Source organism: Mauremys mutica, chromosome 1 (assembly GCF_020497125.1).
Source record: "Mauremys mutica isolate MM-2020 ecotype Southern chromosome 1, ASM2049712v1, whole genome shotgun sequence".
Lineage (NCBI taxonomy): Eukaryota > Metazoa > Chordata > Testudines > Geoemydidae > Mauremys > Mauremys mutica.
The window spans coordinates 133,683,970-133,699,363 of NC_059072.1; the positions used below are offsets into that span (position 1 = coordinate 133,683,970).

The following is a 15,394-nucleotide window of genomic DNA, read 5'->3' on the forward strand; positions in this document are numbered from 1 at the left end:
TTTTTCTGTCTGCCAATGCCAAATCTTACAAACTCAACCTGGAATCTGAAAATCAATCTGTTCTCTGCCTACATCATGCACCATATAAGGTGTGATTGAGCAGGTACTTAAGCACATGCCTAACTTTAAGCACATGAGTAGTCCTATTAATGTAAATGTATTGTAAATGAGACTGATTCCCATGTGCATGGTAGTATCCATTACTACAAGATTCTGCATATATTTATATAAGGCGGATTAAAGAACTTTGTATGTTATTTCATTGTATTATTTGATAATGACCATGTGTCAAATTGAAGAGAATTGACCATGTAATAAAATATTAAGGGTCAGATTCTCAGTTACATTAAGGTCCTTGTGAGAGGGTAGTCTGTCTCCTTAAGAGTAGTGGGACTTAGGGGTTAGCCCATCCAATCATGAGGTGTGGCCCGTTAAGATTTTGAGAGATTTTAGGAACACAAGGACCTAGGAAATAAGAGATTGGGAGAGAGGAATTGGTTCCGGTAATTACTAGTGTTTAGGGGAAAACCTGTTACTGATTCTTCCAGGGCTTGGAACTAGAAACCTGGGAGATCAGGTGGGACAAGGCTCCCCTCTCTCCCAGCCAATTGGGATGAGCTCTGGGAAAGAGACCAGTATATATGCTGCCTCTTCCCTCAAGCAAGAGAGATGCCACTTGGAGAAGACATGCCTGCTGAACCCACTTAGCCTGCGGGTGAAGTAACTAATTTAGGGGAAGGGCCAATTGGAGGAGAAGCTGACTGAGACCCTACAACTGACCTGAATTAAAACCCAGCTCTCAGAAGGAGAGCTGTGGACTCTTGATTTAAGGAGAAAGTTAATAACAGCCTGAATTACCCAACTCCAGGAGGGATGGGGGGTTTCTTCTCTTAAGGAGAGAGAAAGTGACTGTGTGAATCATAGAGTCATAGAATATCAGGGTTGGAAGGGATCTCAGGAGGTCATCTAGTCCAACCTCCTGCTCAAAGCAGGACTAACCCCAACTAAATCATCCCAGCCAGGGCTTTGTCAAGCCAGGCCTTTAAAACCTTCAAGGATGGGGATTCTACCACCTCCCTAGGTAACCCATTCCACTGCTTCACCACCCTCCTAGTGAAATAGTTTTTCCTAATATTCAATCTAAACCTCCCCCACTGCAACTTGAGACCATTTGTTCTGTCATCTGATACCACTGAGAACAGCCTAGATCCATCCTCTTTGGAACCCCCTTTCAGGAGTTGAAAGCAGTTATTAAATCTGCCCTCATACTCCCAGTTCTCTGAGCCTCTCCTGATAAATCATGTGCTCCACCCGCCCTAATCATTTTTGTTGCCCTCTGCTGGACTCTTTTGAATTTTTCCACATCCTTCTTGTAGTGTGGGGCCCAAAACTGGACACAATACTCCAGATGAGGCCTCACCAATGCGAAATAGAGGGGAATGATCACATCCCTCGATCTGCTGGCAATACTCCTACTTATACAGCCCAAAATGCTGTTAGCCTTCTTGGCAACAAGGGTACACTGTTGACTCATATCCAGCTTCTCGTCCAATGTAACCCCTAGGTCCTTTTCTGAAAAACTGATGCCTACCCGCTTGGTCCTTAGACCGTAGCAGTGCATGGGATTCGTCCGTCCTAAGTGCAGGACTCTACACTTGTTCTTCTTGAACCGCATCAGATTTCTTTTGGCCCAATCCTCTAATTTGTCTAGGTCCCTCTGTATCCTATCCCTACCCTCCAGCGTATCTCCCACTCCTCCCAGTTTAGTGTCATCTGAAAACTTGCTGAGGGTGCAATGCATGCCATCCTCCAGATCATTAATGAAGATATTGAACAAAACTGGCCCCAGGAACGACCCTTGGGGCACTCCGCTTGATATCAGCTGCTAACTAGACATGGCACAATTGATCACTACCAATTGAGCCTGATGATCTAGCCAGCTTTCTATCCACCTTATAGTCCATTCATCCAGCCCATACTTCTTTAACTTTTCAGCAAGAATGACTGTATCAAAAGCTATGCTAAAGTCAAAGAATAACAGGTCCACTGCTTTCCCCTCATCTACAGAGCCAGTTATCTCATCATAGAAGGCAATTAGGTTAGGCAGGCATGACTTGCCCTTGGTGAATCCATGCTGACTATTCCTGATCACTTTCCTCTCCTCTAAGTGCTTCAAAATTGATTCCTTGAGGACCTGCTCCATGATTTTTCCAGGGACTGAGGTGAAGCTGGCTGGCCTTGTAGGGCCACGGATCCTCCTCCTTCCCTTTTTCAAATATGGACACTACATTAGCCTTTTTCCAGTCATCCGGGACCTCCCCAGATCACCATGAGTTTTTAAAGATAATGGCCAATGGCTCTGCAATCACATCTGCCAACTCCTTTAGCACCCTTGGATGCAATGCATCTGGCCCATGGACTTGTGCTCATCCAGCTTTTCTAAATAGTCCTGAACCACTTCTTTCTCCACAGAGGGCTGGTCACTTCCTCCCCATACTGTGCTGCCCAGTGCAGTAGTCTGGGAGCTGACCTTGTTCGTGAAGATAGAGGCAAAAAAAGCATTGAGTACATTAGCTTTTTCCACATCCTCTGTCACTAGGTTGCCTCCCCAATTCAGTAAGAGGGCCACACTTTCCCTGACTACCTTCTTGTTGCTAACATACCTGTAGAATCCCTTCTTGTTACTCTTAACATCCCTTGCTAGTTTCAACTCCAATTGTGATTTGGCCTTCCTGATTTCACTCCTGCATGCCTGAGCAATATTTTTATACTCCTTCCTGGTCATTTGTCCAAGCTTCCACTTCTTGTAAGCTTCTTTTTTGTGTTTAAGATCAGCAAGGACTTCACTGTTAAGCCAAGGCTGGTCGCTTGCCATATTTACTATTCTTTCTGCACATTGGGATGGTTTGTTCCTGAAACCTCAATAAGGATTCTTTAAAATAGAGCCAGCTCTCCTGGACGCCTTTCCCTCTCATGTTATTCTCCCAGGGGATCCTGCCCATCAGTTCCCTGAGGCAGTCAAAGTCTGCTTTTCTGAAGTCCAGGGTCCGTATTCTGCTGCTCTCCTTTCTTCCTTATGTCAGGATCCTGAACTCGACCATTTCATGGTCACTGCCTCCCAGGTTCCCATCCACCTTTGCTTCCCCTACCAATTCTTCCCTGTTTTTGAGCAGCAGATTAAGAAGAGCTCTGCCCCTAGTTGGTTCCTCCAGCACTTGCATCAGCAAATTGCACTTGCACCAGGAAGTACAGCCCAGTTCCAGGAGGAAAGCTAGGGCCTCCTGAATGTGGAAAAAAAGACATCTATATAGACCCAAAGTGGGCATGAAATCAGAGATGAAAAAGGTTGTTTTCACTCTGTAAAAGATATAATAATCTAGATTCCATGAAGGGGCATTTGTCTGAAATAATCTGGTCTGAGTAATTGACTGAAAGATCCTGAGTGGGCAATGTACCTATAGGGCCATGAAGGGGTGTGCCCAGTTGCAGTGCCTAGTCTCAATCTTTGACATCATTCAGGCTGTGCAAACTTTTGGTAAAGTAAGTGTAAGTGTGACTGATGCTTTGCATCACCTTCACACTGCCAGAGCAGTAGAAATGGGCCATCCATACACAAAGAGAACAAATTTACGGTTATCTCTTTTTACAGCTTTAAAGTTCCTTTATTGTTTAGTGTGTGGGATTTTCATCTAGTTTTCTGAGATAGTAGAATGCTACTGGGATAGTAGTGACGACAATGTGTCGTTCTTATGCAGAGCTTTTCATCTCAAAGCACTTTACAAAGGAGGTAAGTATCATTACCTCCATTTTAGGTGTTTTTCTTTTCATGAATTGATTGTTTTTATGCTGTGCTATATGTTGAGCATGAATCGTCACTGTGGTGTCTACAAAACATATATAAAAGCTTTTAATATATATTCAGTTATGTCTTAAAGGGCCTGATGTTAATAGAGGCTGAGCAACCTTGACTTGCATTGACTTAAATGGGAGGTTCTCAGCACCAGATTGACAGCGGTATTCAGGAACCTAAAGATGCAGATTGGTGTCTAGTGGGTTTAACACAATGTCCAGGAGGGTTAGGCCCCTTATCTGCTTAGATGTCTTGGAAAATCCCACTAGGTGCCTAAATACCTTTGCAAACCTGGCCCTTAGCCCATCTCAGGATCAGGCTCTTCATGATTTATTAATCACCTCCAAAGGACATTGATAAACCTAATGCATATTTATGACTGCAGATGTAACCCTATTGTTTCCTTAAATAGTGGGTTTCTGGTAATGTTCTGAACTGCTTCTGGTCTATATAAATAATGCATACAAGCCATACGTTAAACTATTGTCACAATAAAAACAAAGCTGCAAGTTTGCACCCAATCCATATGCAAATATCAAGAAGCTGATTTTATGTCATCTTTTGAAGACCAGACGCTTTACTCTTGTGCTATTTATGCAATAATGTTTGCTAATTGCCCCACACACATGATGGTAAAAGTGCATACATAAGTCAAAGCTAAAGCAAGAGTTAAATATGACAGAATTAAGAAAATTTGTAATTTCCAGAACAATTAAATTGAGTTGAATTAACTAAATATCTCTTTTTAAAAGGTGAAGTACAAGAACAGGAGTGGTGAAACCTTTTGATATTAAAACTGAGAGTAGAGTTGTTTGCAATACTTGCCTAAAACTTCTTAAAACAAAGGTAGAGCGATTCAATGTAGAGCGATTGAATGACTGTGGGGCATAATAATGGGATTCTGAGGCCTTGTGCATCCTGGGAATTTTCATGCTTGGTAGCCAGCCACCAATATAACTGCTCTGGTAAAAACCCCTAGAGTATAGGCAAAACCAACAATAGCCACAGTTTTCCATGGTGCAGCTTACTCCAGTTTCAAGCACCTGTGGAAAGTAGCAATGCTCAACACCTTATTAAATGGGGTGGATGTGACTATGTTGCTTAGTGAGGAACCCATGAAGTGTGCTCTGGATAGAATATCAGGGAGTATGTCTACACTGCAATAAAAAATGCATGGGATGACCGTGGCTGGCCTGGGTCAGCTGATTTGGACTCATAAGGCTTGGGCTGCAGGGCTAAAAATTGCAGTTTAGACACTCAGGGTTGGGCTGGAGCCTGGGCTCTGAAACTCCATGAAGGGGCAGGGTCTTGGAGCCCAGGCTCTGGCCCAAGCCTGAATGTCTACACTGCAATTTTTAGCACCATAGCCTGAGCATCTTGAGCCAAGTCAATTAACCTGGGTGCTGACACTCTGTGCCACGGGTTTTTTTTTATTGCAGTATAGACATACCTGGGCTTGCTCCACATAGGTGTGCTATGCATCTCCTTTGTTGCTGCAATACTAGCAAGCAGCACTGGTATTCATCAAGGTATACTACCCTGCATGCATGTGGTGGGCATCCTCCACCTAACAAAATAGGAGAGGATTCAAAGAGCCACTAGTATGGTTAGAGTGAAGAACATGCCTTAGAGCAGTGGTGCTCAAACTTTTGTACTGGTGACTCCTTTTACACAGCAAGCCTCTGAGTGCAACCACCCCTTATAAATTAAAAACACATTTTTTATATTTAACACTATTATAAATACTGGAGGCAAAGCGGGGTTTGGGGTGGAGGCTAACAGCTCATGACCCCTCCCCCCATGTAATAATCTCGTGACCCCCCCCCCCCCCGAGGGGTCCTGACTCCCAGTTTGAGAACCTCTGTCTTATACTGATAGACTCAAGCAGCTCAATCTATTTTGCTTATCAAAGAGAAGGTTAAGAGGTGATTTGACTAATCTATAAGTACCTCAATGGGGAACAGAAATTTGATAACAGAGGGCTCTTCAATCTAGCACAGCAGTTCTCAACCTGGGATCCACGGACCCCTGGGGGTCCGTGAGGGTACTCCAGGCAGTCTGTGAGTCATGTCTGACTCCAGGGGGTCCACAAGTCATGTCTGGGGTGGCCATCCCCGCTGATTAACTCCTCCTCCTCCCTCCCAGTGCCCCCTGCATGCCATAAAAGAGCTGTTCAGTGGCATGCAGGAGGCACTGGGGCGAGGGGGAGGAGCAGGGATGGGGTGCACTCAAGGGAGGGGGCAGAAAGAGGCAGGGAAGAGGAGAGGCAGGGGTGGAGCGGGGTCAGGAAGAGGTGGGGTGAGACTTTGGGAAAAGGGGTGGAGTGGGGGTGGGGCCTGGGGCTGAGTGGGGGTTGAACACCCCTGGGGAAAATTAGAAGCTGGTTTTGGTGAAAAAATTTAAATCAATCAAAATGGGGGGCCTTGGGTTGCTAAAGTTTGAGAACTCCTGATCTAGTAGACTGAGCCAGTGGCTGGAAGTTGAAGCTAGAAAAATTCAATCTAGAAATAAGGTGTGACATTTTAACAGTATGGTAATTTACCACTGGAACATCTAACCAAGGGCTGTGGTGGATTCTCCGCTATTGGAGATTTTAAAATCAATATTTGGTGTTTTTTCTAAAAGATATTCTCTAGTGCAACCGGAAGTATTAGACTTGAAACAGGAATTAATTCAGGGAAGTCCTGTGGCATGCATTATGCAGAAGATCAGACTAGATCAGGGTTCGGCAGCCTTCAGCACACGTCCCATCAGGGTAATCTGCTGGTGGGCGTCGAGACAGCTTGTTTATGTTGACCATCTGCAGGCATGGCCCCCTGCACTCCCAGTGACCACAGTTTCCCATTTCCAGACAATGGGAGCTGCGGGATGTGACGCGGGCCACAGGGACATGCTGGCCACCACTTCCTGCAGCTCCTATTGATCGGGAGCGGCGAACTGCGGCCACTGGGAGCTGCGGGGTGGCTGTGCCTGTGGATGGTCAACGTAAGCAAAATGTCTCGCAGACCACCAACGGATTACTCTGGTGGGCCACATGCTGAAGGTTGCCAACCCCTGGAATAGATGATCACAATGGTCCCTTCTGGCCTTAAAAATCTACTGTGATATTAGTGCTGAGGGCTATATCACAGGAGGTCCATGTCTACAGTCACTTCTCATAGCTTATTGTTTTATGACTATTTGTAATAATAATGACCTTATAATTTGTAAGGTGTCTATTCTAGTAGCACCTTAGAACTGCTTTTAACTGATGTTTCTGAAAACAAGAGTTTCTTTACCCCTGCTGTGGACAACAGACCAGAGAGCACTGGAGAGACTTATCCATAGGCAATGTAGAGGTTAACTACTGTGACCAATGGGTTCACAATGAAGTTTGAGTATGGGAGAATTGGGTTAGTTCAAACTTAGACCATTTCAAAATTTCAGCATAAGTAAAATGGTTTTGACAGAAAAGTTTGTAACCCATTGCAAACCACCTTAGGAGGGCTTCCTGCAGTTACATTTGGGCCTGTTTAGAGAGAGCAAAAACTTTAATAAGAAGGTTTGCAATTCCACAGCCCCCATCCAAATTTGCTGGTTTAGTTTCTGTGTGTAAACCTGAAACCAAGCAATGGTCAGGCTAGAAGTGATACTTTTGGCCTCAAAGCCCTGTTACACTTGCTCAGTTGTGTGGCTTTTTCTTGGAAATGGCCTTAGTGGAAAAGCTAACTCATGTTTTGTTGGAGGACAGAATTTGAACTCCTAGGGCCAAATTCATACCAGCACAGGGTCACCGCGGCAGCAGCTTGTGTCTCCCTTATTCAGGGAGTGGGGGCTAAAGCAGTCCTCAAGGGGGCCCTAAATTGTGCTCCTGCTGCAATGACCACTGCAGGGTCCCAGAACTGCTGGAATGTAGGTCTGCCTGGGCCATGCCTCCTCCCGCCTCCAAACTGCTCCCACTGTGTCCCTTTCCTAGCACACCACCTCCACCACCAGCTATTTCCTGGGGAGTGAGTTATGCCTTTTTCCAATTGGCTGGCACCCAGGGGACACAGGGAGTATAATACTTTGTGTCTTTTGGACACGGGAGGAGGACACAATTTGTAACCAGAACTGTTATTTTCAGATGCTCCTTTTGAAACCAAACATTATTTCTGCAGAATTTAAGCTATCTTTCCACTCTGGCAAGTGATAATATAAAAATGGCACTTTCATACTCAACAACTCTGCCCTGTGGATACATTCAGAGTAAAACATTGACTTGGCAACAGAAGTACGATTTTGTTGCTTTCTGCTTGTGTCAGGTTGGCGGGAGCAAGGGGAGCCAAGGAAGAGGGAGCTGGACTCTGTTCTTCCCTATGAAGCATTTCGGTCAAGTATCAATGTGAAAGTCCACTGAAGTTAATTGGATTCCATAAGTGCATCTGCATGAAGAATCTGAACTGTGGGTTCTTAGTTATAAGTGAAGATGCACAAGGGAGAAAGTGTGCAAGCTGAACTGGCATGGCTGGCAGTTAGCGCTTTGTAGAGGTGTTCTCTTGTGGATAAATAGAAATAAATAATGAAATATTTGTGAGCTGAACAATATCGGAAACACAGGCAGCGTAGAGTGCATCACTGGCCATGGAGGTGTAATAAGGTTGGCACTCACCTTGCACAAGTGCCCCCTTCTGGTTGGGCATGTCTGTGTTCTTTAGTTCTTTAGTTCTGGTGACCCCTTTGGGGGTTCTCAGGTGGGTTTGTCAGTGACATAGCGCTCCTGATGAGTCACATTGTCTACCTGAGCACAGAACCCTTCCAGGGTATACAGTCCACCGGGGCCTATCTCAGTACCCCTCTGGTGATGTCTCTTTCTAGCCCTCCCTGGGCTGTGGTCTTTAAGTAGTCTGGCCCTGGTATGGGGCTGTATCCCCAGGACTTCCTTCCTGGAGACACTATCTTCTTGCAGCCCTTCTCAGGGTCAGTCTCTACTCAGTCCTAGCAATACGCCAGGAGCTCCCTCAGTGCTTCCCCAATCCCTGCTAGCAAACTATCCATGGCCTTGCTGCTCTTCCAGGCAGCCAAGTCTGCAGTCCTTTTTTCTCCAGCTTCAAGCAGCAACTGACTACTACTCTCCTCTGCAGCTCCTTTTATATGGCCTTCCTGGGCCCTGATTGGCTGCTTCCCCTGCAGTCACTCTAGCCTGCTTGGAGGTCCTCTCCACTGCTCCTTTACTGTGATGGGAATGGAAGAACCCTGAGGTCTCCAGCAGGGAGCCTTTGGGCCTAGTCCACCCCATCACAGTAGGATACAGGCATCTGTACAGTACATGCCATAACATGGTAGAAATCTCTAAATTCCATACTTTTAGAATGAAATGCATTTATCATCTATCGAAGGCTACTATATCAAAGAAAAGGTACTTACGGTTGTCACACTTCATGGCAAATTCACCTGTATTACCCCTCTGTCCCTCGAGGGCATCCACTCTAGTCTTCCAGCATCTCAGCCATCACCTCTTTTGGGTGGAGAGCCATGTCTTTTTTCCAGGCAGCACAGTTCCCTGCCTACACTGTGTTATTCCCCCCAAGCCAAGATACCTAACCAGGCCAGCGTCTGTGCTTTGCTTACACTTTAAAGGAATTATAACATACCGCACAGCTCTTAATAAGCAAGCACACTTATTCTTAAGGTGAAAGCATTACAGAGAAAACATATTCAAAACAATAAAAGAACCTACCCTCATGATAATAAGCTTACCAGAGGTCACCCCAACTCCTTTTTTGGAGTTCTGGTCGGTGTCAGTCCTTCCAACCCTTCCCAGGAAGGATTGCCTCACCCCCTTGGACAGAAGGCCCTGAGTCACATTAACCTCAGGCTATTTATCCAAAAGTCCTTTCTTAATCTGTTGGTCTCCAGAGAATCCAGTTTAAACCAGTGTATGTGAGCGTTTGCAGGTTCAAACCTGAGTGAATTTGCCTAATCACCTCCTCCCCCACTCGTTCTTGGTTTCTGGAGGGCTGTGTTCACCCTCCCCCCGGAATTAAATACAATGATACATACACTTAATACAGTAAGAAATTTCAAAAATATTGGAGGAAATCACCATGTCTATCACACTGGTACTTTACAGTACAGTCTTTTAATGGCTAGATGGCACTATTGCCAGAGAATAAAACCAGGTGTATTATAAAATAGCAACTGAACTCACACATTTTGCTCAAAGAAGATAACAACAACTTGCAAGTGCTGTAAGAAGTATTAACATTCTACTTTCTATCACAATATATTGATAAAATTTGTGGTACCGATTTTCTTTAATGGAATGTGCCATGTAAGTTGACTCCTTTTGTCTAATAATTCAGTAGTATCTTTACAAAACACATTCTTGATTCTCATAGGTGCAAATATGAGCCCAAAGCTCCCCTTCATTGCATGCTGTAGAGAGGAGCAAAATCATGGTAAATCCATGCAAAGTAGAGGGGAGGAGGCACACAGAGGAGAAAGATGACTAGATGGCATCCTGACCCCACAATGTATTGTACGTGAGGAATTGGGGCAATGCAGACAAGAGTGTGACATGTTGGGGAATAGACCACGGCAGTTATGCTGGCCACAGGCTTATCAACTGCTGCTGCCTAGAGAAGCAGTAACTTCCCCAGGTGCTGAATGATCCCCATTGCCAGGGGTCATATGAAGAGGCATCCAGTGGCATAATGGCAATTGTGCAAGTCATGGAGTTGGTGCTGGAGAGCTGAAAGAGGCACAGAGTCTGTACCATTACTCAGATGGCCAAGATTTCTGGGTATTACTAGCTAACCCTGCAGATTCTTGACCTTTCTGCACTCTACAAGCCACATGTCCAGCAACCAGGAGTCCCAACTCACACAGAGGATCATGAAGTGGATTTTAAGAGTAAGAGACAATACTGATTTCTTTTTAGTGTAGGAAGGGGATGAAATCCTAGAATATTGGAATCTAGAGAAAGATTGGTGTCAGCTGAAATTAGCTTTAAATGGTTTAAGCAATGGCACTTTCACCACTTCCCTTGAAAGTCTGTTTTGCAGCCTAAAAGATCTCACAGTCAAGACATTTTTCTTGATTTTTCAGGTTAAGTTTTCCTTTTTCTAATTTCATCCCATTAATCCTATTCCCTTGTACTATCTTAAATAGATTATCTCTTTTATTGGTGTTTACACCCTTCAAATGTTCATAGGGCTTATCATATCCTTCTCCCTTAGACATCATTTAGACAAGGCATCCATATCTGACTATTTTAATCTTTCCTCATAAATCAGTCCCTCTGGCTCCCTAATCATATTTCTTGCATTTCTCTGAACTCCTTCCAGTTTGGCAATATCTTATTGCTAGCATGGTGCGCAGAACTGAACACAGTGTTCCAGGTGTAGTCAGATGAGGGATATGTAGAGAGGGACTATTTTCTCCCTGTTCAGTGAGGTGATATCTCTGGGGTGCAGCTGAGATTTGTAGAATTGGCCAAGGTTTTTAGAATTGGTTATACTTCTAAATCCATATTTCAACACTTAAATAAGTGGCCTGGATTTTGAAAAGTACTGAGCACCCAACAATTCTCATTGAAGTCACTGTGAGCTGCTGGGATGTATTGCGCTAGTAAAGAGGTCATTTAAATAAATGTCAAAATAAGGGCTTACAAGTCCAAAATTTCAAATGTGACTGTTGACTTTGGGTGCCTCCACTTTTTGGATACTCACCTTGAGACACACTTGATTTTTAATGGTTCTCAACATGTTTTGATATTTGGGACCCTTAAAAAGGTGTCAGGTTAGGAACCCAAAAATTGAGTCAACCAAAATCACTAGCCACTTTTGAAAACCAGATGCTTTAGATATATTCAATTTTCCTATATATTCCTTTCCTGCTCTTTATCAATAGCTATTTTTAAAGGGCTTCCTCGGTTTCTCAGTGTCACCATCTCTTGAGATTTTATTGTCTTGTTTTTCTTGACTCCTGAACAAGTGATTTATGTGAGACTCTCATCTTTCATTGTAAAATAAAATCAAATTTCTTGACCTCATGGTTGTGTCAAAAAAAGCTTGAAAATGTGAACTAAACAGCAAATAAAAAGAACCCCAACTTTATTATATTTTTGAAATCTCATGATTTTTAAGCCAATCTTATGATTTGGGGGTTGGGGAATACCACTCCCGATTTATTAATGTTTGGGCTGGGTCATACTGCATTCTAATTGTCCAAAAGTCTTTTTGTTTGACAGATTTAAAAAAGAAGTTGTGTCTCAGCCATTTTTGAATGTTCATTCACTGCCTCCTATATGAGTTAGTTTTCTCTCTTTTTCTTGATATTGTTATAAAAGCTTTCCTTATTTCCCTTAACTGTTTTGGCTAGTATTAACTCATTCTACTGTTTTGCTTCCTTACTATTTTTCCCCTAGTGAAGTAGTTTGACGTGGTGTCTTTCATGCCTTTTCAAAGTGTAGTAGCGAAGAACTTTTTATGTCGTGTATAACTGCTGAGGGGTAAATGCCAAAACAAAATGAAATGCATCTGTGCTTTCCCAGAAACACTTTTTAAAGTTGCCTTCTGGCTAAAAGGTGGACTCAGATATTTATGTTCTCTATACTTTGGCCTGCTTCTCCTTGGGTTTACTAGGGTCCTGCCCTCTCAGCACACTCTTGCAGGAGACACCCTTAATTTGACTGCTTAAGAAGTGAAGGGTGTGTGTGTGTGTGTGTGTGTGTGTGTACACAAAAGCACTGGTGGGACATTTCTAACCAAAGTGGGCACAGGATGATGCCTCTTCCAATTCCTGCACCTGAGCAGGCACCACCAGAAAAGTGATGCTTACACCTGTTGTAGAAATACAGCAAATTCCACGCTTACCTTACCATCTCAGGAAGCACTTTTGCCTTTGAAGGGCATAATACCTCCAAGTAATTTCTTGTCAGGACAGTATTCTTCTCAGGATCATAGAGCCTTAAAAAAAAAGGGGGGGGGGGCTTATTTGAGTCCTTTGAATCAGATTCTGATCTCATTTACCTTCATATAAATCTCCACATAAGCTCTTGACTTTGCTGGAGTTACGCTTGATTTATACCAGCATAAAAAAAGGACAGAATCTGGCCCCATTGTGTAGCACAGATGTTAAGACTAATGAGAACAGCAGCTGATTTTGAATTCATGGTTAATTCAATTGCATATTTTTGCTTTAGCTTAACCATTGTGATCTTTTTTTTTAATAACCATTTTTTGAGGGGTGGAAATTACATGTTTCATGTAAATCAATTTTAAAAATTCTTTTCATATGAAAACATTTTATTTTTCATTTTAAGAGCAGGGAATTGGGTTTATTTGAAGGCAATAATGCACCATTATTTTTCACTGATAGGTATCAGGTGGAGGGAGCTACCTTTTGCACCCAGTCAAAAAGTCATCTGAGCCCACTATAAATAGGGCTTGCCTTCATTATTTCTCTGATCTTTGAACCAGATGTCATGAGTGAGTCTGGGATGTCTGGAATACTGCAAGGGGTGAAATTCTGACCCCAATGAAGTCCATGGCAAAATTCCATTGACTTCAATGGAGCCAGAATTTCACCTAAAAATGTTTAATCTTCCAACTGAGAATAATGGGTCAAATCCCCAGCTGGTATAAATCAGCAAAGCTCAGTTGAAGTCAATGGAGCAAAGAGATTTACCCCAGCTGAGGTTCTGGAACAATATGAAGAGCATCTAGCAACACAGGATGTAAACAAATGTGTCAGAAATAGAAAGTAGAAAATGCTTCTGAATACTTTACAGTGTGATTGTGAATAGTCAGATGGTTATTTTAACCCTGAGAAGATTCAGTTGTATAACAGCCACGTTGGATGAAGGAAACCTTACAGGAGACATCTGAAGTAACTGGTGATAAACACTCTTTCTTATTATGGTTTTCACCTAAAACATCACTCTTCTGCGCCCTTACAAGAAACAAGGTTGTGGGGTTTGTTTTTGTTTTGTTATTGAAAGTACTTACTTCTAAAATTCTTTAGGGTTAACTTTAAAGCTTTCTGTTAAGACTTTGAAATTCAGGAGAAGCTGGTTGAAATTTTTCACATTTCAGATTTTGAAATTCAAGTGGGATATGCAACAAAATTTTAGAGAAATCCTTCCTTCCCCTCCTCCCATTTTTCTACCAATTTTAGAGATGGTTGAAAATTTTTGAATTTCAGAATTATATTGAAATTTTCAAACTCAAAAATATAAATGGGGAGAAGGGGAAATCAATAATATTTTTAATTGAGCTTTTTCCTTTTCTTTTTTCCCAGTTCTAAAATTCATCAGTTCTCTAATGCTTGTCTTGACCTTTGTGTTTTGCAACAGGATGAAAAGGAGAAGTTAACCTGGAGAGACCGTATGCCTGGCTATCTAGTGAACGTTGCATCCATTTTATTTATGGTAATTTTATTTGTGTTTTCTTTCACATTCCTCTTGGCTGTAAAGATCTGTGAACAACATCCTCCTTAAAGCTGAATTAATGCTCTCAAAAATGGAAATGACCTTTCCCGTTTTATACCTTAGGAACATTCCTACAGACAACAAAATACATTAGTGTTGATCTGTGAGGCTTGATAAAATAGAATGAGGAAAGTGTGGCCAATAGACCTGCCAATACTTAGTCAATGACACCATAGGTTGAAAACCATGGATGGTCTCTCTAACTACATATAAACAATGAAAACACATAGCCTGTCCTTCAGCTGGTGTAAATCAGCAATGGAAATATGTCAGTTTACACCAGCTGTGCATCTGACAACAGAATTTATTCAAGGAAATTAATTTAAAATACTAATACGGGTATAACATTTTAATTGACTTGAATGGTGCAAATATTACAGAAACTCCTGCAGAATTATTCATTCAGAATTTTAATTGGGTATGCTTCTGCCACATTCACAACAATTTTATGTTCACTTTCACATTGTGGGTATATGTATATCATATATTTTACATGGCTAAGAGCTTCCTAGGCTACAGCATGCCATCACTTTTAGACAGAACTGACTGATTTCAGAGGGGACTTCTGCTTAAAAATTGACACAATATGTTCCATTCTGCACAAATAACTAAAAAGTATCTGTGTTTTAACCTGTCAAGCTCTTGACTTTATATTCGAGTTGGGATCATGTACAGTAACTCCTCACTTGACGTTGTAGTTACGTTCCTGAAAAATGAGACTTTAAGTGAAACGATGTTAAGCGAATCCAATTTCCCCATAAGAATGAATGTAAATGGGTGGGGTTAGGTTCCAGGGAATTTTTTTTCTGCCATACAGTACAGTACTATAATTGAGAGGTGCCCTCGCCTTACCCCACGCAGGCACAGCCACTGGCAGTGGAGACAATGAGGCAGGCAAGGAGGCTGAAGGTGCCGTGGGCTAGGAGAATCACGTTGCGCAGCAGCAGCTTTACCCTACTCTGCAGGCACCAGGGGCGGGGGGCTCAATCCTCAGCCCACCTACATCTTCCCTTCCCCCAAGCCCCCACCCTTAATCTGCCTCTTCTCCCCCCTCCCTCCCCTGCCTCCTGCCCACGGCAATCAGTTGGCTT

General features: G+C 42.9%; 1 protein-coding gene across 1 annotated transcript in view; it reads left to right on the forward strand.

Annotated features, from left to right (window-relative positions):
• The window catches only part of ANO2 (anoctamin 2), a 332,293-nt gene that overhangs the window by 253,004 nt on the left and 63,895 nt on the right, over positions 1 to 15,394 (forward strand). The window contains exon 15 of the mRNA XM_044996576.1: positions 14,169 to 14,243. Within this exon, the coding sequence (XP_044852511.1) occupies positions 14,169 to 14,243 (75 nt within the window). The remainder of the gene's footprint in view (positions 1 to 14,168; positions 14,244 to 15,394) is intronic.